Source organism: Symphodus melops (genome assembly GCF_947650265.1).
Source record: "Symphodus melops genome assembly, chromosome: 4".
NCBI lineage: Eukaryota > Metazoa > Chordata > Actinopteri > Labriformes > Labridae > Symphodus > Symphodus melops.
Genome location: NC_136694.1, coordinates 11,200,295 through 11,223,226, shown reverse-complemented (window position 1 = coordinate 11,223,226; position 22,932 = coordinate 11,200,295). Strand labels below are relative to the sequence as shown.

The 22,932-nt window shown below is 40.5% G+C and overlaps 1 protein-coding gene across 2 annotated transcripts in view; it reads right to left on the bottom strand.

The window, feature by feature from the left end:
- suclg2 (succinate-CoA ligase GDP-forming subunit beta) overlaps positions 1-22,932 on the bottom strand; it is a 106,811-nt gene that overhangs the window by 14,612 nt on the left and 69,267 nt on the right. The window contains exon 11 of one of the 2 annotated variants that reach the window (XM_079341285.1): positions 14,529-15,321. The exons of the other annotated variant lie outside the window; for it this stretch is intronic. Within the exon in view, the coding sequence (XP_079197411.1) occupies positions 15,256-15,321 (66 nt within the window). The 3' untranslated portion in view covers positions 14,529-15,255. Of the gene's footprint in view, positions 1-14,528; positions 15,322-22,932 lie in introns of those variants that run through there. 2 annotated transcript variants of the gene reach the window in all.

Here is a 22,932-nt window from a genome sequence, read left to right as displayed (position 1 = left end):
GCGGATCTATTCTTAGAGAGGATGCAGAACAAAAAAAAAAAGAGAGAATGACATAAAGACAGATTGAGGGAAAAGAGGTTCTTGAAGTCAGAGAGTGAGGTGAAGTGAAACAGATGGAAGAAGAGAGATGGAGAAGAAAAGAGACGAAGAGAGGTGATGGGAAGTGGTGCGGTCCCTGGTTTCTATTGAAGGCGAGGATTGGCCCTGGCATGGAGGGATAAGAGGGAAATAATTATCCAGCCTACTGAAGCATGACAGCCCCTTCTTGGGACCGCTGAGAGACACATTGAGCGTTATGTCAAAGATTGGCTGTGTCACTGGCAGAGACACCTCTTGACAGACAGTGGCATCTGAACTTTCACTTGACAGAGAAAAACCTGCTGCAACTGGCAGCTATACATACATGCATGATTGACACCTGGTGGAGTCAAGGTTTCAAGATGTTAATACTAACTCATGTCTGCAATCTACAATACCTGACGCTACTTCCTGTTTACATGAACCACTGACATCTCCAAGCCTTACAATTGAGTTCATGTGAGGAGAAACTTTGAAATATGTTATACAAGTCACAGTCTATAGAGAACAGTGTTGGAATAAGAACGCCTGAATCCAGATAAGAGATGCACAATCTGCTTTTTTTCTGATCCAATCCCAACACACATGTTCAGATACCAACAATGATTCCAATATTTCTTTGTTTTATCTTTGTTGTTGGTATAATGTGTAAGCCAACAGAAAGCAGTAGTAAACCAGGCATTGCTTACTGTCAGGTTTCAAAATCAAATATTTTAAACTGGAGTGCAGGAATCGTACTTTTAAGATATCGAAGCAGCAGGGTTGAGACTAGACCCAGATTTAAGGGATTCAAACCAAACATATTAAGATAAACATCAAGGCAGGAGAAGATCAGAGACAAGATCGAGACCAGACCAGAGAATGACAAACTAACAGTTAAATTTGAAATATGCAAATGTCTGTTCATTTAAAATCATCTCCTTCATTGTCACATTGACATCAGTGCAGTATGTGAGCGATGACAGATGTTTTGGTAAAATAATTAGCGGGTGACTTTTTTTGGGTGGGAATTTTCTGCTGTGTTCTTTGAGCAGAAACTGCCAATTAAAGGTTTGTGAAGAATTTTTTTGACATGAAAAAATCTAAATTAATTAAAATGAAATAATTATTTGTTACATCCATAAATACATTTATAGGGTACTCACCTTTCTTCTAGTATTTTCAACAGTTAAAAAAGCCAGAGAAATCCTTCATTTTATAGTTGCCTGTTTCTTTAGTGGCTGCCATGAGAGACACAACATGTTTATTGTTACCATGGAAACACTGGATGTTACGTCAAAGACTGCTACATAAAGAAGCGGGAACTGCTACTGGAAGCTGCCATACTGTAGCTACATTTCCTGCTGTGACAAAAATGTCATGTAAATTATACTTGTGTACATTTTCTGTACACATATTCTTTTGCTTAGGTCTGTTTCACCTGTTTGTCATCGGGGTTGGGGGTGGAGTAGCAGAGAGTAACTCCCATGATTCCCTGCCAGCTGTGATGTCTTTTGTTAGTGTTTTAATTGAGAGCCCCTTGATAGCAGAATTCACATATTGTGCGTTTAATCTTTATAGCTAATCAACAACATTTCAGTATTTTACCAAACACCTACACTATTTTTAACCATAACACACCGTGAAATAACAAGCTTGTTTAATTTAAAATAAATGAACTTCAGCAGAAAAAAACCCATCTCTTTTAGTGGTTTTTGGTGCGAGAGGTATCAGAGTCTAACTTTGTAAAATGTTTACAATCTCAACATCAGAACATTTGATGTGTTTTGTCATGTGCTCTCTGCTGTCACCTCTTTAGTTCAATCATCCAGGTGAGGGAGCACTAGACTGTTTTGAAGCTTTTTTGTGGGAGCAAACATATGATAATGTTACTCAAATGAGAGAGGCTTAATGTCTAGTCATTGTTTATCCTGACTAAAAATGTAACTGGAAGGAATTTAAAAACACATGTACCTTAAATCTCACTTGATGATTAAACCCTGAAGATTAACGACATACTGTACCATGTTTTGCCACTGACATTTAGTGAACACAAATTTCATGAAATGAGTCAACGTCTTTGCTTGCTTTAAGGCAGACCTTGGCTATTTTTTCTTCTTTTTTTTTTTTTTAGAAAACACTGCACAGAGAAGCTAGTCTTAAAATATATCCTCTTTTTATCGGACATCCAGGGAGGACTGTGTAAAATCTGTGAAAGTCAGGACAAGACTGAAACCTTGAAAAGACCGTTTTTAGACTAGTTTCAAGACCAATTTGTTTTTGCGTTTCCTTTTTAAATTTTTTTTTTTTAAACAACAAAACCAAAATCAACCACAAACTCACAAAACAACTCCTGAGTGCATATTGTTTTCAGAGAATACCATTTAACTGCCTGGACCTCGCTCTTTATTTATGTTCCATGCTCTCATTTATCCACATCCTTAAGTCTTCTAACAACTGCTCTGGACAGCAGTACTTCACGAGCACTTAGTCATCTCCAACCTCCAGCACTCTCTGACTACAGACGAAAAAGAGAAACCAATCAAGGTAGAAATGGCTTTGCTTTGAGCCAAAAGAGGTTTGTTTAAAGAGACAGATGGGAGACAGAGGGACGGGAAATAAGGAGAGAATTGAACCTGGACATGAACATCAAAGCCTATGAGCTTGAGAATAGGCGGCAGGGTCATGGTGCGAGACAATCGTCTTGTGTCTGCATGTGACCAACCACTTAGCCCTCATCCTCGGTTATTATGAATAGGGCATTATCTTTGAACTGCCTTTGCTATCAGTCAGTCCAGTCTGTACAAGTGAAGTCAGGTTTATGTGTGAAGCCTCAGGTCAAGACTTCAAAAGCGTATATAGCAACAGATCTCTACACAGTAAGTAAGATTTCTTATACACAGCCCTGGAAAGAATCCTCATGCTCTGTTTGAATTCAACATTTTTACCTCTTGCAGACAAACAACACCCCCCCCAAAAAAAACCAAACAAACAAACAAAAAAATCAGAACAACTCCCGGTTGAGGCGGTAAACACACACACACACACACACATTTTTGGACAACAAAATGTGACGATTGAAATTTCTGATTGGACAAAATGGGATCAAGTCCATGTCATTCTGGGCCTGTTTGTGCTGACAGTTGGGAGATAAAACGATGCAGCATGTGGTGTTTAATGAGTATAATCATTTGCCTTCTGATCCAGTCCCTGCCAGGCATTCCCATTAATATTATTTTAAACACGTTTGACAGGTGTGAGCAGCACGAATAACACCAATTACCCAAAAAAAACAATACACAATAGAAAGCGGACATAAAAATAGTGCAATGTGTCGTGGTTGGTAGTATGATCTCATGATTTCTCCACTATTTTACTAACAATTTAGTTTTCCTTTCAGCCTTTCTGGGTAGGTTTCAAGGGATGTCGGGGGAATATGTGTACGACTGCGTAAGTAACAATCTCTGTGGTTTAAAGTTGAGCTGCACACTAATGATATTGTGTTTTTTCCAACACGTGTATCACCCCCTAACTGTTATGTAGCACGACCAGAGGCCTTCTTCATTCGCTATAACAATTAAAGACACAGTGATGGCATTTAATACTTCAGTACAAACAACTAAAGAAGTCAACTTGTTAGATGAACAGCTGCAGGCTACTAGCACGTTGATGGTTGTGTGATCTTGCAAACCTCCAACATGTCATCAAGGTAAACAACACCTTTTACTGCATCCTGTAGTTGAGCAAACACAGTTGCTGTAGGCACATCACAAGTTCTGATTGCTCTTGTTCACCTAATACACGGCTGCAAACGATTAGTGTTAACTGTCTGGAAACATGCTTATAATAAACAGAAGTTCACAGAGTTTTACTATCCTTCTGTACTGTGGGTACGGAAAGTATTGAGAGCCCTTTAAATTTCTCACTCTTTGTTTCATTGCAGCCATTTGCTAAAATCAAAAATTCAATCCTTTATTTTCTGTCTCATTAATGTACACCCAGCACCCCATGCTGAAATGTAGAATTTTTTGCAAATTTATTAACAAATTAAAACTGAAATATCTATCACATGGTCATAAGAATTCAGACCCTTTGCTCAGTATTGAGTTGAAGCACCCTTTTGAGCTTGTGCAGCCATGAGTCTTCCTGGGAATGATGCAACAAGTTTTTCACTCCTGCATTTGGGGATCCTCTGCTGTTCTTCCTTGCAGATCCTCTCCAGTTCTGTCAGGTTGGATGGTGAACATTAGTGGACAGCCATGTTCAGCTCTCTCCAGAGATGCTCAATTGGGTTTAGGTCAGGGCTCTGGCTGGGCCAGTCAAGAACAGTCACAGAGCTGTTCCGAAGCCACTCCTCTGTTATTCTAGCTAAGTGCTTCGGCCCAGTCTGAGGTCCTGAGCACTCTGGAGGAGGTTTTCTTCCAGGATATTTATGTACTTGGCTGCATTCCTCTTTCCTTCAATGTCAACCAGTCGTCCTGTCCCTGCAGCTGAAAAACACTCACATAGCATGATGCTGCCACCACCATGTTTCACTGTTGGGATTGTATTGGACAGGTGATGAGCAGTGCCTGGTTTTCTCCACACATACCGCTTAGAATTAACGCCAAAAAGTTCAGTCTTGGTCTCATCAGACCAGAAAATCTTCTTTGTCATAGTCCTTCATGGGAGTCCTTCATGTGTTTTTTGGCAAACTATGCAGGCTTTCATTTGTCTTGCATTGAGGAGAGGCTTCCGTCCGGCCACTCTGACATAAAGCCCTGACTGGTGGAGAGCTGCAGTGATAGTTGACTTTGTGGAACTTTCTCCCATCTCCCTACTACATCTCTGGAGCTCAGCCACAAGGTGATCTTTGGGTTCTTCTTCACCTCTCTCACCTCTTCTCCCACGATTGCTCATGTTTGGCTGGAAGGCTAGGTCTAGGAAGAGCTCTGGTTGTCCCAAACTTCTTCCATATAAAGATTATGGAGGCCACTGTGCTCTTAAGCCTGGTTCACACGGCAGGATAATTACGCCGATTTTGGCCCCGATTCTCCCCTTCCGATAATCTTAAGGACGCCCCGATCATCATAAGATATTCTTATAAGATCATGCTGCCGTGTGTGGTGTGTTAAGACCGCTCTCGTCTGGTCGGAAGAATGTCGGGACCGCTCCGATCTCAAATCGGGGATATTCAACATATTGGATTGTTTTGGCCCGATCTCTCATCATGTGTGGTGTCCCCCGAGGAGAAAACGAGCACGAACCTGTTGACTGTGACGCGTAGCCAATCAGAAAGCGAGGTGACATAGTAGCGAAAACACCGGTAGCAAAGCAACAACTCACCTCCATGTCAACATGTAGCAAGTACAGTTCATGCTCCCGTTGTCTCCACTCCTTTGACCGACGCCTCTTTTTAAAACGTGTTTTTCAGATAAAAACATCACAAACGATCCCTATTACATCCTCTTCGTCCGTTTGTTGACTCTGGAATCACGTTTGATCTCGAGAGGTTTTGCGAGATTTCCCGTCTGATCGGGGGACGTTCGCGAGTGAAATCGGTTGGTGTGTGGTGTGTTGATGTTGCCGTGTGGCCGCACACCACACACTGTACGACCGAAACTGTAAAACCTCTGATTATTTATCGCCATGTGTGTGGTCTCTCAAGTTTGGGAAATCGGCCGACAATTTTAAAATCCTGCCGTGTGAACCGGCCTTTAGGAACCTTGAGTGCTGCAGAGATTCTTTTGTAACCTCGGCCAGATCTGTGCCTTGCCACAATTCTGTCCCTGAGCTCCTTCGACCTCATGATTCTCATTTGCTCTGACATGCACTATGAGCTGTAAGGTCTCATATAGACACAGGTGTGTGCCTTTCCTAATCAAGTCCAATCAGTTTAATTAAACACAGCTGGACTCCAATGAAGGAGCAGAACCATCTCAAGGAGGATCAGAAGAAATGGACAGCATGTGAGTTAAACATGAGTGTCACAGCAAAGGGTCTAAATACTTCTGACCATGTGATATTTCAGTTCTTTTTTAATAAATTTCCAAAAAATTCTACATTTCTGGGTGTTTTTTTCTGTCACGATGGGGTGCTGAGTGTACATTCATGAGAAATAATTTTTTTTTTTTGATTTTAGCAAATGGCTGCAATGAAACAAAGAGTGAAACATTGAAAGGGGTCTGAATACTTTCTGTACCCACTGTATAATTACATCCCTGCATATCTGTCTAACAGCACCTCTGCACACTGCTGACACCACCATGCCCAATTCAAGCTCTGCTACCATTTTCAATCTTCTATCATTATACGTAAAGAATGAAAATACAACTTTCATGCGGTTCTCAATCTTCTTTCTCAATCTCCTCAGCATGTTTTCAACAATAAAACAGATCACTTAGCGGAACAATATGGCACTTCACAACACCTGTACCTTTGTGTGGAGGTTTGCATCCTTCATCGAGCCTCACATGCCATATTTAAAAGAGAGGCAAGCAACTAATCAGACACGACACAATGACAGGTTCAAAAATAGTCCAAACTGCGTGAACACATTTCCAAAAGCCTGTTTTGTGGACTGATTCACACACAAAGAACAAGCTTTCATCTTGACACAGTTTGAATTTGAGACCCAACGTTGATTGCCTAAGGCTACACTGCATATGTTTGTGACGATGTGTAAAGTAGTTCATCTCGCCTCCACTGTTGCCTTACAATTTCACTTCCAGCATTTTATTATAACACTTCATACCGAGCGGGGAAAATTTTGAACAATTCCTACGTCAATAACTTTGACTTTCTTATATTCAATCTTCACATCTTTACGACTATCTTTGCGATGAAGCAGTAGAAAGAGGCCGCACGTATGAGCCAAGCTTGAAGAAATCAAAAAGCAACACATCTTATACCATAATTCTTTTGTGACGACTCAAGTTTAAAAATAATTGGCACTTTAGAATATGACGTTGCACAGAAACGGACAGGAAACAGAGTGACAGAAAGACGGCATGCATGACGCAGAGTGAAGAGGAGAGACAGGAGCTCTGTGGTGAGCGGGAGGTTTGTCAGATGTCAGTGAGGGATGTAGAACTCGTCTCCTGCTGTTAACCTCAGGGTATCACAATGCCCCTGAACCCACACGCATCTTACTGTACATGGATCAGTACACACACACACACACACACACACACACACACACACACACACACACACACACACACACACACACACACACACACACACACACACACACACACACACACACACACACACACACACACACACACACACACACACACACACACACACACACACACACACACACACACACACACACACACACACACACACACACACACACACACACACACACACACACACACACACACACAGGGTAAACCTATATCATCGGGCACACATACTAAAATGCACACAAGAACCACTTGTGAATTGGACTCCACAATTGGAGCCAGTGTAGGGCAGGCATATTATTCATCCCCAGAGGGTGTCATGTCACTGCTGACAGGCAGACATAAATATTCCACAACCTCTTCACCGAGGGTTAATGGCTGTCCATCAGGCAGCAATGAGACATACAGAGCCTCATGGGTTTGCTTTGGCGCACACACAGAATGGCCACTTTCATTGGAACAGCAAGGTCACATATGGAGAGGACAAGATGACACATGAGGAAGGCCGTAATACTCTGTTCCAGCATGTTTACACGGGCACAGATACTAAACACGATCCTGCTCACTCACGTATGAGTTTCAATTCAGGTGATTAAGTAAGACTAAAGCTTAACCTAATAAAGTGAAGTATAGTTCCATGTCCCGTTGTGTTCCATTCAGCTTCGTTGAAAGCAGTATTTTATTAAACTGAAGAAATGCATAAAGGTTGAGAAATGGCATATATAATCACCTCGGAGACCGGGTACAACAAACCAGCAACAGAATATAAAAGAGCCAACATTTCCTGCTTTATTCCTAATGCTGCACGGCCAATCAAAATTAATTTATTCTAATGTATGCACACAGAAGGTCAATTATCCAAATGATTCCAGTTCAGATTGCACCTGATCTTGGGAGCCAATGAGCCATCCAAAGGGCAGATGGGTGTGCTTTGCAAGGCAAATCGTCACCCTGGACCTAGTTTTTTTTTTTCCCTTCTTTTTTTTGTCACCTCCCCACCATTTGCATGTCTAAATGTGCAGGCCATCCGTTTACCTTTAGTGAAATTGCATTCCACTAATGGATAAACAACTTAGCATTTCAACTTGTGTAGGAGGGATCAGGCCAACGGACAGGATCCTGAATACAGCAGGAGTGTCTATGGTCAACAGCTGTAGCTAGTTGGACCAAACTCATTGGAAGGGTGACCAGGAAATGTTAATATACAAATATAAACAGACATACATTCCTGTCTGTCTCACACAGTCCCCTCACACAATAAAGACTTATCGCAAAGGTTTACTATACACACATAAGCAGACGTATGCTTGCTGATCTTGAAACACATGCACATTCATATTACTTGTAAATGCATGTTTTCATTCACCAATGTGAGAAATACGTGTTGGTATAACTCAAATGGTGTTTGTAAGCCAATCATCGTAATAACCAGAAAACTCAAATGTTTTTGATTTTGAAATACTTCATTAATCCCTGAGAGAATTCATGTTTGCACTCTGTTATTTTAAAAACAATGCTTCTCACACACACACAAGCCTGAACCACAAACATGCACGAACAGGACCTGTGGACGTGCACTAATGGAGAGATGTCCGAGTGGAGCTACTACACATTGCTAATCAGGGAGTGCACCAGAGAAGTTTGAGGTTTGGTGCCTTGCTCTCCGATCCCTCTCTAGCTGCCAGAACAGCTTCCGTATTTTTGGTCCACACTGGGACTCACACCGGCAACCCCCTGAATTTTTCTACAATATCTAAATTGACCTTGCTCTGCATACTCAAAGCTGAAATGCAAGTTCTGTCTTTATTTTCAGTTGTTCTTCAAAAAGTTTACAGCGAAGGCCAAATGTCTCGATAGAAGTTCTTGATCTCTCTCCCCTCCTCCCTCACAACAAGTGACATACCTGCAATTGTCACCTTAAAGCTCATTTAAAACATCAATGCAGCAACACAGTTGTGGACACACCTTCTGTAGAAGAAATCTTACCGTCTTTGACTCACAGCTTTGTCATCAGCTCTTTCTTTTCTCCCTGCAGGCATCACTTTGCTTATATTGCAACATTAACACGCCCTCCTCTGCTCACTTTGTTTCTTGAAACATTTGATCACATCCACAGAACATTCTCTCCCTCCACCACTGACTCCTAACACATGCACACCCCAAGCCATGTGCTGTGTTTTAAGAGCATACCGAGCTTCTCGATTTCTAACCCTTAAACAGCTGCGATTTTCACATCGCGGCTTTAGGAGCTGCCTTGTCTCAACAATGCAACAACTTTTAAAGAGTACATGTGATCATACAACACCTCAGGGGCTCCTGGCTGTGAGAGAACGCAACAGCAGCCAATTAAATAGGAACAAGAAGAACAGTTAAGTGTGAGATTTCAACGTGTGAAATCATCATTGCGTGCATATTAATGACGTAACTAACAAACGACTCAACAACAGAGAGCACAAAGAAAAAAAAAAAGAAAAAAAATCACGATATTCTTTTCTGTAACTGGCTGAAGTACAATAGAGCAGGTTACAATCCCTAAGAGGTCGTCACTTTGGATGCATGGAAGGTTATTTGTTTATGACAATCTCAACCTTGCTCCCTCCATGTCCCTATTCTCAGTGCATCCTTTCTACAAGTCCACTGATTTTTTTACCATGGACAAATATACTGATTGGGCCTGTGAACATGCGTAGCCGCTACTATCTTAATGCAGTTTAAAGCTGTTACAGAAAATTTTCCCATGTCCTAAACTCTAATCAAATGGATAAGTGGTCTGTTCAATTATGCAAATGTCAAGGAATTTTGGTTGTCTTTCAAGGGGGGAGGGCAGCAATGGCTTCAAGGCTGACATTTTGCCCTGCAGACTTCTGATGGAGCGCTGGAGAAAAGAGCTGCATATCAATTAGCCATTAAGGGTTTGCTCAGGTATTAGAGGGATCAAAGGAACCAATAAAAGCCTCAGGAGGAGAAAGAAGAGGCTGAGTAGACTCGAGATTGATGAAGGTCTCATCCAGGGAATTGCTTCATGTCAGGAAGGGCATATAAGGTGGGCAAATAATGAGACCTTTGACCTGCAGATACAGGCTAAGGAGATTATCTGAATGAAGACTGAAGACATTCAGTCATTTAACTCCTTCTGGTTTCTGGTCGAAGGTTCAATCGCAGGTTCCGGAAGGAGCTTCCTCATTGTGTAGTGTATCTTGTTTAACTCTAGTCAATGTATTTATGTGGCCTGTTTAAAAATCAACAAACATTTAGCTAAAGTGCTGCACAGTAGATTGAAGAAAATTGAAACTGGTCTGCACAAAAGTAAAGGTAAATGCCAGGATTACCAACAGAACACAATTAAATCATCCGAGCTAATTATTCAAAAACAGATAAAACCAAGACAAATTCATTTGGTTGGAGCCCAGTTCCATTATTAAATCCTGTGCTGGATGGTGAATGAAAAGCAAAGCTGGTGTATTTGTTGAGGAAAACTGGAACTCTGAATTATAGTTGGAAAGTGTTTTGATGTAAGCTGGTTAATACTTATGGCCCAACTCAACTTTCAATCCTATGGCTTCTTCTTTAATATGAATAACTGTAGTTTTGTAAGTTGCAAAGGTGACAGACTTTGGTATTACACTTGACTCTGTGTAAAATTGTAAACAGTTATTGCATTTTTAATTGATTATTGATAAATCATTAAAAAATGACCTGACAACGTTTCAGTGGCATCAAATTCAGTTCAGTCTTTGTCTTCACAGCACAAAAGCTTTTAGGATAGTGTGCCTTGTTAACATTACTATTATAACTTATTTGGATGCTATAGATAAAGAATATAATGGTATATAATAGGGTGAGAGGAACAGAGTTACTCACATTACCATATGATATGTTATACCTGACAATATCAGGACACAGACACACAACGCAAAAATTGTTGCAAAACAATCCTATAATGATACCTGCTGATGTCTAATGACAGAAGAAAATACTGTCCTTAAGAGGGTAAAGATTTGTATTCATGTTTTTATTCACTGCAATGATCTCACCTCTAATCATCCTTGACATCCAAACTTCTTTTCACCACTGTATGACACTACCCCGCTGTTTTTGGTTATTTGATTGAGCCATTATTTAGACAGGCTAGTCCCAATGAGATTTTTCAATTGAGACCTGGCCAAGGAAAATCATTAACACACAGTTTGAACATTCTTTTCTTAAATTAATGTCCAAAATAAAACACGACCACCAAATATATCACCAACAATTTTAAATGAACAAAACAGTCTTTTTTTTTCCAAGTCAAAAAGTCAAAAAAAACAAAACTTTTCAGGCTTTATCTTTCAGTTCATAAATTTACTGTTGAATGAAAGAATTAAGTCTTTGAGGGAGCAAAGGAAAAGAAAAAAAAACAGTAAAAAAACCCCCCCCCCAAAAATCTTCAGTTCAATTAAAAGAATAATAATTAAAAAAAAATACTGCCGTCAGTCTGCCAACTCACTTTTAAGGAGCAGCAGCCAGCAGTCTCTACCCTGCTGTCACTGGTTTTTCCTCCTAAGTGATTTGCGTTATAAGAAGTTGAGCGGAGCAGAGGGCGTAAACTACCCCAACGTTTTTGCAATCTATCTGCAGGCTGTTAAGTTATGCAAGCGATCGTCTTTCCTTCATCTTAGACAGACTGATATTTCTGCTCCTCAGTTTGAAAGGAGTGACGTCATTAAAAATGTTTCGCGAACTGAGCGGAGTCCGTCCAATAAAAAACAAGGGCTGACAGATCGCAACCGAGTGAGCAAGTTGTCTTGGTACAAAACAGTACTGTACATGTCACATGAGAAAAATCAAATATTTATTATTACTATTTGGACCATATGATTTTAGATCGGTATCACAAGTCAGGGTGATAATATGTCCCTTCTCGAGTACACACACTTAATCATTCTATGTACATACATTTAGTTTTATGATAATAATATGGGATATTATGATTGGAAAATATTACTATGATCTGTTCTCGTAAGAATACTTAAAAAGTGTGCAACATTCTTCAGTAGGCTTCTTTCAGTCACATAAATGATCATAGAAATGAAATGCTTTGAATACATTATTTCATGAGATATTGCAGCATCAGTGTTCAAGACGTGAACACACCATGAACTTTAATTGAGGAACCATAAACCTGGCTGGTGTAGTCACATTAGGTTTCCATTCAGTGGTTTCAAGGTCAACAATGAACTTTTATTCTCAATTTCCGAGAATTCCTCTGCACCCTTCATTCAATGAATTGTTGTAAAACACTATTATTGACTTTAAAAAGGAAATCCTTACTTGAGAGGGGCTTTCATCCAAGCCTTTTACTCAAAACGGAACCATATCTGTAAAAATGCCCTCTTGCAGGAGCTCTTTGAAAACTAAAAAGTGAAACATGTAAGATGGACTGGAGGTTATTTATCGCTTCGAAGGACTATGTAACTGTTTAGTATATTGCTGCACCACAACTATGTGGTTAACCATTTTAATCTCGAGTCTGACCAGCATTCCCTGCAACCAACAGCCCACACAAAAGCACTGAGAGAGTCAAAGTAGGGTTATGGGGCTTTTTTAGTCCCACATCTCATTCGTTCTGCTATAGCCTCTGTAGTAAAACTCCTCTTAATTCATTTTTTCCAGACAATAAACCCTACCTCGAGCACCTTTAAAATCACCGGCGTGTTCTCCACTCCCGCCGTCAGTGAACCAATAGGCGACGTGCTGCACTCGCCTTCATCCCCATCGCTGCAGATAAACTCTCTCAGTTCTTTAAGTGTAAACAGTAACACCCCCATCTTACCACTCAATCCACTGTCCCATATACGAGTCAGTCAGCAGACGGCTCGGACATGCCTGCTCCTTGCTTGTGTGTGCTTGTGTGTGAGTGTGTGTGTGGCAGAGAGTAAATGGAAGTCCTCGCAGGCAAGATGAGCTCCAGTGATTACAGCCTGAGACAGTTTTCTAATTATTCTGTCAAACATCAATCCTGTGGGCTGATGCAGGCCGTCCTGTGGCCTGATGGACAATGTAATCACAGTTAGGACCCCCAACCCTCCCACCCCATCTCCTCCACCCATTTTCCTGCTCTCTCTCTCTCTCTCTCTCTCTCTCCTCACCCTCTACGCTTTTTGTTCCCTCTCTTCACCGCTCTATTCAAAACAATTCTCTCCACTAACATCCTCTCTGTGTATTCGCCTCTACTTATCCCTTATCAATACTTACTATCTCAGACGATCTTGTGTGTGTGTGTGACACTGTGTGTGGAGTCTGTCTAAATCAGACAGCAAGCTCAAAACATACATTTTACATAATTTTGAAATATGGATTGCAGTGCCCTAAATATTCAATCAGCTTTAACAACCTGTTCAACAGACTCACTGAATGATTCATTATTTTATATCAACAGAACAAAAGAAAAGAGGGACATTTGAACAATAAAGAACTACCATTTTAATTATCACTAACAAAAAGAAATGCACTCTGCATGCTGGAGTCTTTGGCATTAATGCATTGGAAAAGTAATTATTGTTGAAACACTAATCTCATGTACAATATACTCTCTAATATTGTGAGGGAAAAAGGAAGGAGTTTGTACGGCTTTTTGACTACTAACAAAGACCAATTAACTGGAGGGGGTGTTGAATTGAAGCTACAGGCAGCTTAGTGGTTTATGATTTTAACGTTTTGGCACACCATGTGCATTTTCAAGTTACCAACATAAAGTTAGTTCTGAAATCTCAGTCTTATCTAGGCAAGGCAAGTTTCTATGTATAGCACATTTCAACAACAAGGCAATTCAAAGTGCTTCACACAAGACATCAAAAGCATCTAAGTCTTAGTCTTACAGCCATTTAGCACAATTATGGTGAAATCTTTTCACGGTCTGCAGCTGTCCATTCTGGATGTATGCTTATCAAATTTCTGATGTTTATGCACTGCAGTCAAATATGAATAACCAGACAAACCCTAGATAAAGAGGTCACCGAGCCTGGTCAGGGCCGGTTTATTGAAGGCACACTGGTCCATATCGGATCTTCATCTTTCTCAGAGAGTCACCTTTGCCTTTATTTATATAGATCATTCTTAGAGCAGATTATTGTCTTTTAAGAGTGCTTTCAATACATCTCAGAGAAGAAGGCGTAAGAAGTCGTTGGAAACCAAAATCAGAAATGTGAACGTCTTATCACCCATAACCACATAAAAGTAAACAAACAAGAGGAAGTGACAGGGAAGTGATGGAGTTTCTGTCAGAATGTAAATGGGGATGTAAAAATAGTCTTCAATGTGTTGAAAATTATAACAATGTTTTTGTTTGGTTTGGCATTCTATTTACAATGTTCTAGTTTTGCATACACTGAGTTTGTACCACCTTGACTGTGAAACACTTAAACGCACGGACTGTAAAATCCGCCTCCAGGGGGCTCTCGATCAAAACAACAGCTCAAGATTGCGTCGAGGCTGGTGGGGTATCACTGGAGGTAAGAATATGTTTACCAACAGTGTATCTGATAATTGACAATTTTATCACAGCGGCACATACAACAGACCGAAAGCTTTCAGTAGCAGCTCCCGCTATTGAACTACATTTTGTGTCTGTCATGGCGGCTCATCATGCCAGCCACTGACAAGACACGTCCCGTTACAACTATAGAATTATGGATTTATCTGGCTGTGATAAATAATTCAGATGGCTTAAGTACTCAAGAAAACGTGTATGAGTTTAGTCCATTTATAATTAATCTACATATTTTAATATAAACATTAACAATCAAATTCTACAAACTGTAACTTTAAATGTGTCAGGTGTCTCTTAAACGGACTGGTTTTACAAACTACAGCTGCTGCACTACAATCCTCTTTCTTCTGACTTTCCTGTTTCAGAACTATTGTCCATCTGTATCCTCCTCTGGCAGTAGCAGATATCGACTGAGATAACGGAGCAGGAGAGCCGTGTTCAACATTGCCTTCGCTGCTCGGTGAACAAGCAGACTGCTGCAGCTGCAAGACAGTCATGTCAGCTGGACAGCAAACCAGGGACTCGGCTGGATCCAACAATCTGATACCAATTTAGTTCCAGAAACTGTCAATTACACAGAACAAAAAGAGGGATGTTGAAATGTAAGCCATACATTATGGTTGAACAGATACAATGCACAGACTTTTGAGTAAAGATGATTCATATAAAGAGAGGACTGACTAAAATGTTTGTTCTTTTTTTTGTTAGCAGTATATGCATTGATGAAAAAATGTGTTTCTCACTGTAAGTGTGTGTGCTTGCGTGCGTGTGTGCGTGCTTCGTCATTACACAAACACACTGCTTTCTATCCTGACCCCTGAGCTAAGAGACGAAGTGAGAGGCGATTTCTCTGGAGACACAATGGGCTGAACGTTTCATGTGAGCCTCAGCGTCTTTCCATTCAGACAAGAGGCTTGTATCAAATCAGGCCTGGAAAAGCCAATTACACTGACAATAATCTCTTGCTGTACTGCTGCCGGCATGCCTCGCCATACAAAGCATCAAATACCTGCAAACAGGACAAGTGTGGAGGAGGGGCGCCGAGCAGAGACAGGACATCAGAACAGTCAAAGTCTGTGTGCGAATGTTTGCTCATTAAGATGGGCAGAAAAGAAGCTGGGAACATGTGTCTTTAGGATTTAAAGGTTTGTTTCCTGGCTATTTACTGAATTATATGTAAGATTCTGTTTTAATGTGAGTAAAATGAACATATTTTACACATTTTTTTAAGAGTGCCCACAAAACAGATAAGACTGGTAGGAGAAAAAAATTCAACTGCTGTCCTTGCAAGTGTCACACTGAGGTGGTAATGGAGGTTGAAAGCAAAGAAGAGCAGGTGGACAGGAGCCGGCAGCTCTCATGACCCTGGACGACACCCATGAGGATGCAACAAGAGAGAGTGCAGGAAGGTTTTTGGATCCGAGAGCTGGGTCGGACTAAAATCAAAAGGGTAATGTGAGTCGTTAATAGCTTTGGGCCATGTTGGAACAAATGCACGCTTCAGGAGCCCGGGAACAAGCGAACAATGTACAGAAAAAAACTGGGTGAATAAACACATACTGACGTGGTGACATTTTAACAAGCCCTTAAAGTGAATACATGTCTACACCTAAAGAACAAAATAATCTATCTTTACGTTAAACTGTCGTTAATGCTGTGTGGACAGGGACCTGAATAATTACACTTTTGTAGTTAGACTCTTATGACAGCTTTGTATGCGATGAATATGATGTTTTGTATGCAGCATGATAACACATCTCAGATTTTCAATTTAAGACTCAATTCAAAGTTGGAGGTGTGTTGGAGGAAGGGTTAACTGCTACAGAAAACGTCAAAGCCAAAACTACAGGAATAGTTCTGTAACAAATCCCAAATCATAACTTATAGATTTTTTTTTTTTTTGCTAAAATGTGTTTTACCATCCTCACATCCAAGTTCATTAATAAACACTTGCTAAGAAGAAAATCTTGAAATGATACCAGGACACTCTTAACTGCAGAGTGGGTATAAATAATATATTAATAACCGACTTGATTATCTTTTTTCAAAGGTTTAGCTATCGCCAGAGCTTGTAAGCTTGTTGTGTTTTTTAAAAAGCGTTTTGATTGAATAAAGATCGATTTATTTGCTTTTGAACTTTGAGAAGCAGGAGTCGATTTTGGATTGTGTAGATGTTCGGTTGAACAGAAGATCTCAGGGATTTAAAACCTGATTAGTTCATTATTTCCTTGAATGTTAAGCAAGGTAAAGGTCTTGTGTGTGAACTTGTGTTGGTGACTTGGCCCCTTGAAATAAAATAATTCATTATTACATATACATTTGAATACTTTAATATGGGGATCTACTATTAAATGCAGGTTCGAGTTCGGTAATTTTCGAAAACTAGCATGATTTAGAAAGTAGCATTCCCTCCACCTGCACCCACCCACGCCCCTCACTTTCATGCACAAGCGCCTGTGATGTAGGCAGTAAGAGAGTTTTACAGTCAGAGACGTTAGCGCAGGTTCAACACAGACTTATCAACATAAGTTCACCTGAAAGAGAAATTAGCTGCAGATTTCAGCCATTTTTTTGTGCTTGGTTTGTTACCAGTAGGGTTGTCATTGTCTTCCACTTTCAGGCTGGTCTCACACATGGTGTTCTGTTTGCTCCTCACACAGTCAAAACTGGGCAAGAAAACTGTTGTATCCATACTAAACACTTTGCTTTGCATTTCATTTTTGTTTTTCAGTTTTAGCCATCAATAACAATGATCTCCCCACAAATAATATCCACCATTTAATGCAAAAGTGTGTCAGAGAAAATGTGTTTGGTGGTCAGACACTTGTTTTTTTTTTTGTTTTTTTACTTTTAATTAAAGTCTACAGTCACAAAAGCTGTAGTGAGTGATGTGTGTTGCACTCTGGCATATTAAGAAGTCTGCTTCAATTCAACACTTTTACTGCTAACTGATTTGCAATAGCAGTCAACAACTAGCGTTGCAATTAACCCATGTTTCAATGATGCTCTCCTCGCCCCGACAAGCGACTATAAAATTACTGGCCACATTAACATCCCCAGAGGACGTGGAAGGGCACAGCGTATGTTGTGTCAGTTTATGGCTCAGAGAGCACAAATGATCTCATCAGTCGGGTGTTTGAATGGTCTCACATAATGTTCGAACATGTGGGCACACATAAGCGTCAGGGGAGCATGAAATGAGTGAGGTCCAGAATTCAAGTTGAATCAGCATTTTTTTTTTTTTGCACTGTGCATGTCAGTCTGTGATGGTGATAGTCTCCTAAGTCCTGGCACATGGAGAGATGGAGAGATGGAGAGATGGAGAGTTGGAAAGGTGGCAAAGGGCAGAGCAGTGACAGCAGATGGTTTGGAAGGAAGGAATCTTCATTTATAAAACTAGAAGACGAGAAAAGCACATTTTTAAGTGCAACTCCGGCTAGGAATAAAATGCCACATCTGAAATGAGGCGCTAGCATGGGTAAGTGATCCATGACTGTGTTGAAACCATGTGTGAAGTGTAAGCACAACAGGACCAGCTCTCACATGGCAAGATATTCATAGCTGGAGAAATCGTGGGTTAATACTACTGCCAAGAGGACGGTTTAAGTGTGCTTAAATGTATTCTCTGCATGTCTGCTTGGTTAGCACTGGGATATTTAATACATGCAAATGGATGCAACCACCATTACAAAAAAAAGTTTCAGAGAGCGCCTGCCTCAGTGTAGTAAGCAAAAAAGTTTGGAAGATAGAGTTACATGAAATCCAGGGAGATAATCAGTGATCTATGGTTTGACCTCCTAAACTGTGTAATGGACGACGCATTTCTGATCCTCTATCATACCTTGAAGAGGACAGAACATCACACGGCTCCTATAGAAGCACATGAGAATAAATGAAGCCCTTTTTTTTTTTTTTCTTTGCAATGCCCTTCCTCTGAGTGCTCCACTTCACAAGGTTGCTCAATCACAAACGGCTCCCCTCCCCGTGGCATCCAAAGGCCCTATCTGATCGCTGGCTGGCTCCCCTTGGCCCCATGGTGTGAACCAGGTGCTGTGATGACAAAACGCTCCTGGCAGCAATAAGAGAACAGAGAGAGCAGAGCTCAATTAGCCCATGCTCCAATCTCAGATCCTCTATTGATTTCCCACAGATGAGGAATGGCAGACAGGAGAAAGCTCAATCAGACATGCCCATGGGACCTGTCTTAATGTGTGTCTTTGTGAGAATCAACAGGGGATGCAGAGACAAGGATGGGGGTGAGTACATTAGTAATCCATAGTCTTTATGCATACATGATGGTTAAGTAATAGTGTTGTCTGCTGGTGGTTGCAGTGGAAAATGACACCGGTCTTTAAAAGCATGCTGTGCTGACCAAACTCAGATCAAATGTAGAAGGAGACAGACAAGGCATCCGTTCCCTGAAGGGCAAATCAATCTGACAAGTCATCAGCTCCATGGTGCATCTCCGGACATTTCCTTTACTCCCTCAAATTAACCTTCACAAGAGGAACGAGAGGGGGACTGTACAGTGTGGAGTCTGACAAGCCCATTTATCCTGCACTGATGACTAGAGCTTTCCTCTTCAGGTGCAAAGAGTGTGTTTTAACGTGAATATATAAATGATAGCTTTAAAAGAAAAAGGGAGCGATTATCTTTCTTTAGATGATTTCCCTGTCTCAATTAGAAATTGTAGACCAATCAATCACAAACCTGCCAATATACCAGCTTGACCTGACACAGCTGACAGCAGCCAAACTGTGCAATGCTATGGGATGTCGTTCTTCCACTGTCTTGTTTGTTGGTTTTCAGATAATTGTGCAGCATTTGGCTGGATAGCAGTGGCCATTGAAAGGAGCTAAAGCCCCAACGAGTGGCGGGGGGGTAGGTGTTTTTTTTTTTTTTTGCGCTGAACAAAGTGCAGTCTGAAAGAAAACCAAACCATATGAAAAATGGAGCACTGTGACAACTTCAGCCCTGAATCAAGTCCACAGGACAGCATACGTGAAAGTGACCTTACACACTCGCATGCATGATTCTGCAGCTGAAACATCGTTGCTCGCCTTCTTGCATATGTTCGAACCTTGAACTCAGATAGTTTCTAAGAAAGGCTGAACATATTAAATGAGCTCCATCGTATGACATTTTCATTTGGAGACTTAGAGATAAGTGGTGTTTAAACCCTACGTTTAAAGATACCACCCTTATAAGATCAATGAACACTGTGTTCTTTTGAAAGGTGGATAATCGTGATGGATTTGTATGGCTAAAATAAAGCATCTTTCAAACGATGTAATCATGCAAGCCATTTGTAAAGGTTTAGATTCGATCAAAACAGCTTTCCTCTACCTTTTGATGACAGCCACCTGACTGAACTGCTGCCACTACATGCCTACACTGAGTCTGCCTTTTATAATGGATATAATACATGAACGTTCCCACCATCAATGTCATTTCTTTAAGGTGTGTTTCAGGTAGTGATCTTGTTAATCTTATGAATGAAATGCTGTCCAGGCTGCTGTCCTCCTTGAAGGGTCACATAACAGAAATGTCATAATAGAAATGATGGATTAATGTTGGGTTAATAAAACAATGAGTAAGGTCCGTTACCTGCTCTTTTGTAAAGTGTCTTTAGATAACATTTGTCATGATTTGGCATTATACAAATAAAGATTGATTGATGACATATCAATGAGACATCATTCATTAACCTGGGATCAGGTCTGGATTTTTTGTTTTTGTTTGTTTGCTTTATCCAGGAAGAGCTAATACTTCTCACTCTCGAGTGAAACTGGATTGAATTGAAAAAAAAAAGTCCTTTTTTATAATTTGACCAATCTGCTCTACTGAATCTTTTATGTCACTCTAGCGTCAATGAGCATCTGAGACCGACCAGAATCACAGTAGAAACATGGTATTATTACACAGAGGAAAATGAATCAAGCAGGCATTAATATGAAAGCCTCAATCACATAAACTCAGTTGTGTTCATGACTAAAAAATGCCGATATACTAGAGAGCAGAGCAGTTTGATTAAAGAAACAATGCAGATAGACTTAGTAAATGAAAATCATCATATGACAAGGAAAAAGAAGACCAACACTTAGGGTACGTACGAATAGTCAGAGAACAGATGTATTAAATTTCCGACCGTGATGAAGGCTGTTTGAATTCTCCTTAGGATACACTCAACCATCCTATACAAAGAAACTACGAACTAGAGCTGCAGCTATCGAATATTTTAGTAATCGAGTATTCTATCGAATATCCCGTCAATTAATCGAGTAATCTAATAAATCATACTTTTGCTTAATTAAGGTTTAACTCGTCTTGGGTCGTCCCTACAAACCTGCTTCTTTGCAGTTACCATGGAAACGCCTGCTTGTTACAGCCAACCACCTCTGCTCTACAGCTGCTGATGATGCTCACCATATTACTGACAGGGTCCCAAATTCACTTTCTGATTCACTGGTCAAGGCGGCAGGTAGATGAAAAATACAGGCCAAACATGTTTTAATGGCTGAAATAGCAAATAGTGTTTTGTGTAGCCTACACATCTGTTACAGTACATTTAATTGAGAAAGCATTATGTTCTGTTGAATCAATCACAGAATCAATCATTATGTCAGATAAGGAAATTGAGAAACTTTAAATATATATTTGCTAAATTATTATTCCACAAACAAGTTATGTCTTGATTTAGCTTTGAAGACATCAGACATTTCATATAATCAGCCTGTTTATTGTTAAAGGTGTATCTCTGTCTGCTTCTGCAGCACGTACATTCAGCGCGCTCACAGACTACAGAGACCATAGATAGACAAACGTCTATGACAGAGACTGTGAGAGGACGTTGCTATCGTTATGTTAGCTGCAAACACGGAGAGAGTGAACGGAGAAAAGCCGACCGTTTGACCACGCTCGCGTGTGCGTGTTAGCGCTGAAGTGTCTGTGTGTAAGAGAGAGGAGCAGGTAGCTGCAGCTACATTAAACGTGTTTTATGCTCATACCAAAGTTTTGATGACGCAAAAAAAAAAAAAAAACTTAACGAAGCCTCGAGGCAGCGAAAATTCCTCAATGAATTTTTGTAATCGAATTATTCGAGTTATTCGAGGAATCGTTTCAGCTCTACTACGAACCACAATTAATTGCATCAACATAATTTAAGTGACACACTGCGCGGCTGTTCATTAAAAACAAGCAACACCGTGATCGTAGAGGGCAGAACAAACACCGAGCCGTGGGAGAATCACCCAGCCCTTGGGAGGGGTTACTGCCCTTTATGAGGTCATGAAGGGAACATCTCCAACCAGCACGTTTGAGCACACATTTCCTAGAAAGTGGAGCAGGCAAGAGACAGAGGATGGACTTTTCTCATAATTATTTGTCGACGGTCGAGGGACACATAAGTGTTTAAAAAAAAAAAGTTGATGTAGGGTATTTTACATAGTGTATGACCTTTAAGTTACAACTGCGTGGATTTTCGCTTTCATTTTAATCCAAAATCTTTGTGCAAGCTACACATTAAAACAGCCTCACATACCTTAAGTATGGTTTATGGAGCTTCTTTTATAGCCTGCTGTTATTTCCATGCCTATAAACTAGCCGTACAAAGAGCTGTTTAAGTTTCACTTCAGGGACCGAGCTTACAAAACACTCAACACCTGCTGTCACAAGCATAATCACTCACTTTGTGGTCCCAACAGGCTTGTTGGAGGGATATATAAGAACAAAAATGTGGTAAACATGAACAAGCATCTAAATTCAAAACTGTCACTTCCTCTTAACAGACGGCTGAAGAATATACAAGCGAAGTTACGTCTCTCGCCTAGTGACGTCCACCGGATGCCTGGGTGTCCGAGTTCACGGATCAAAGGTCATGGCTTGTTAAGCAAACATACACAAGAAAGCTACAAGCTCAAAAGGAAATAAGATCCCACACAGTAAGACCTTGTGCTGTCCACATGTATGTTCCCTTTGACCGAATGCATTGCATGAGGCTCATGCTGAATACATTTCAAGGACTAACACAGTGTTAGTGCACCCTGGCTTTAGCCCATGTTATAGGCTTCCCATGAAGTCTGCTGATGAAATGCAATACAATAAACCACACCATAAATACCACATATATTTATCACAGAAAGAAAGTTTGAATGCACTGTAAGTACATTTATAAGA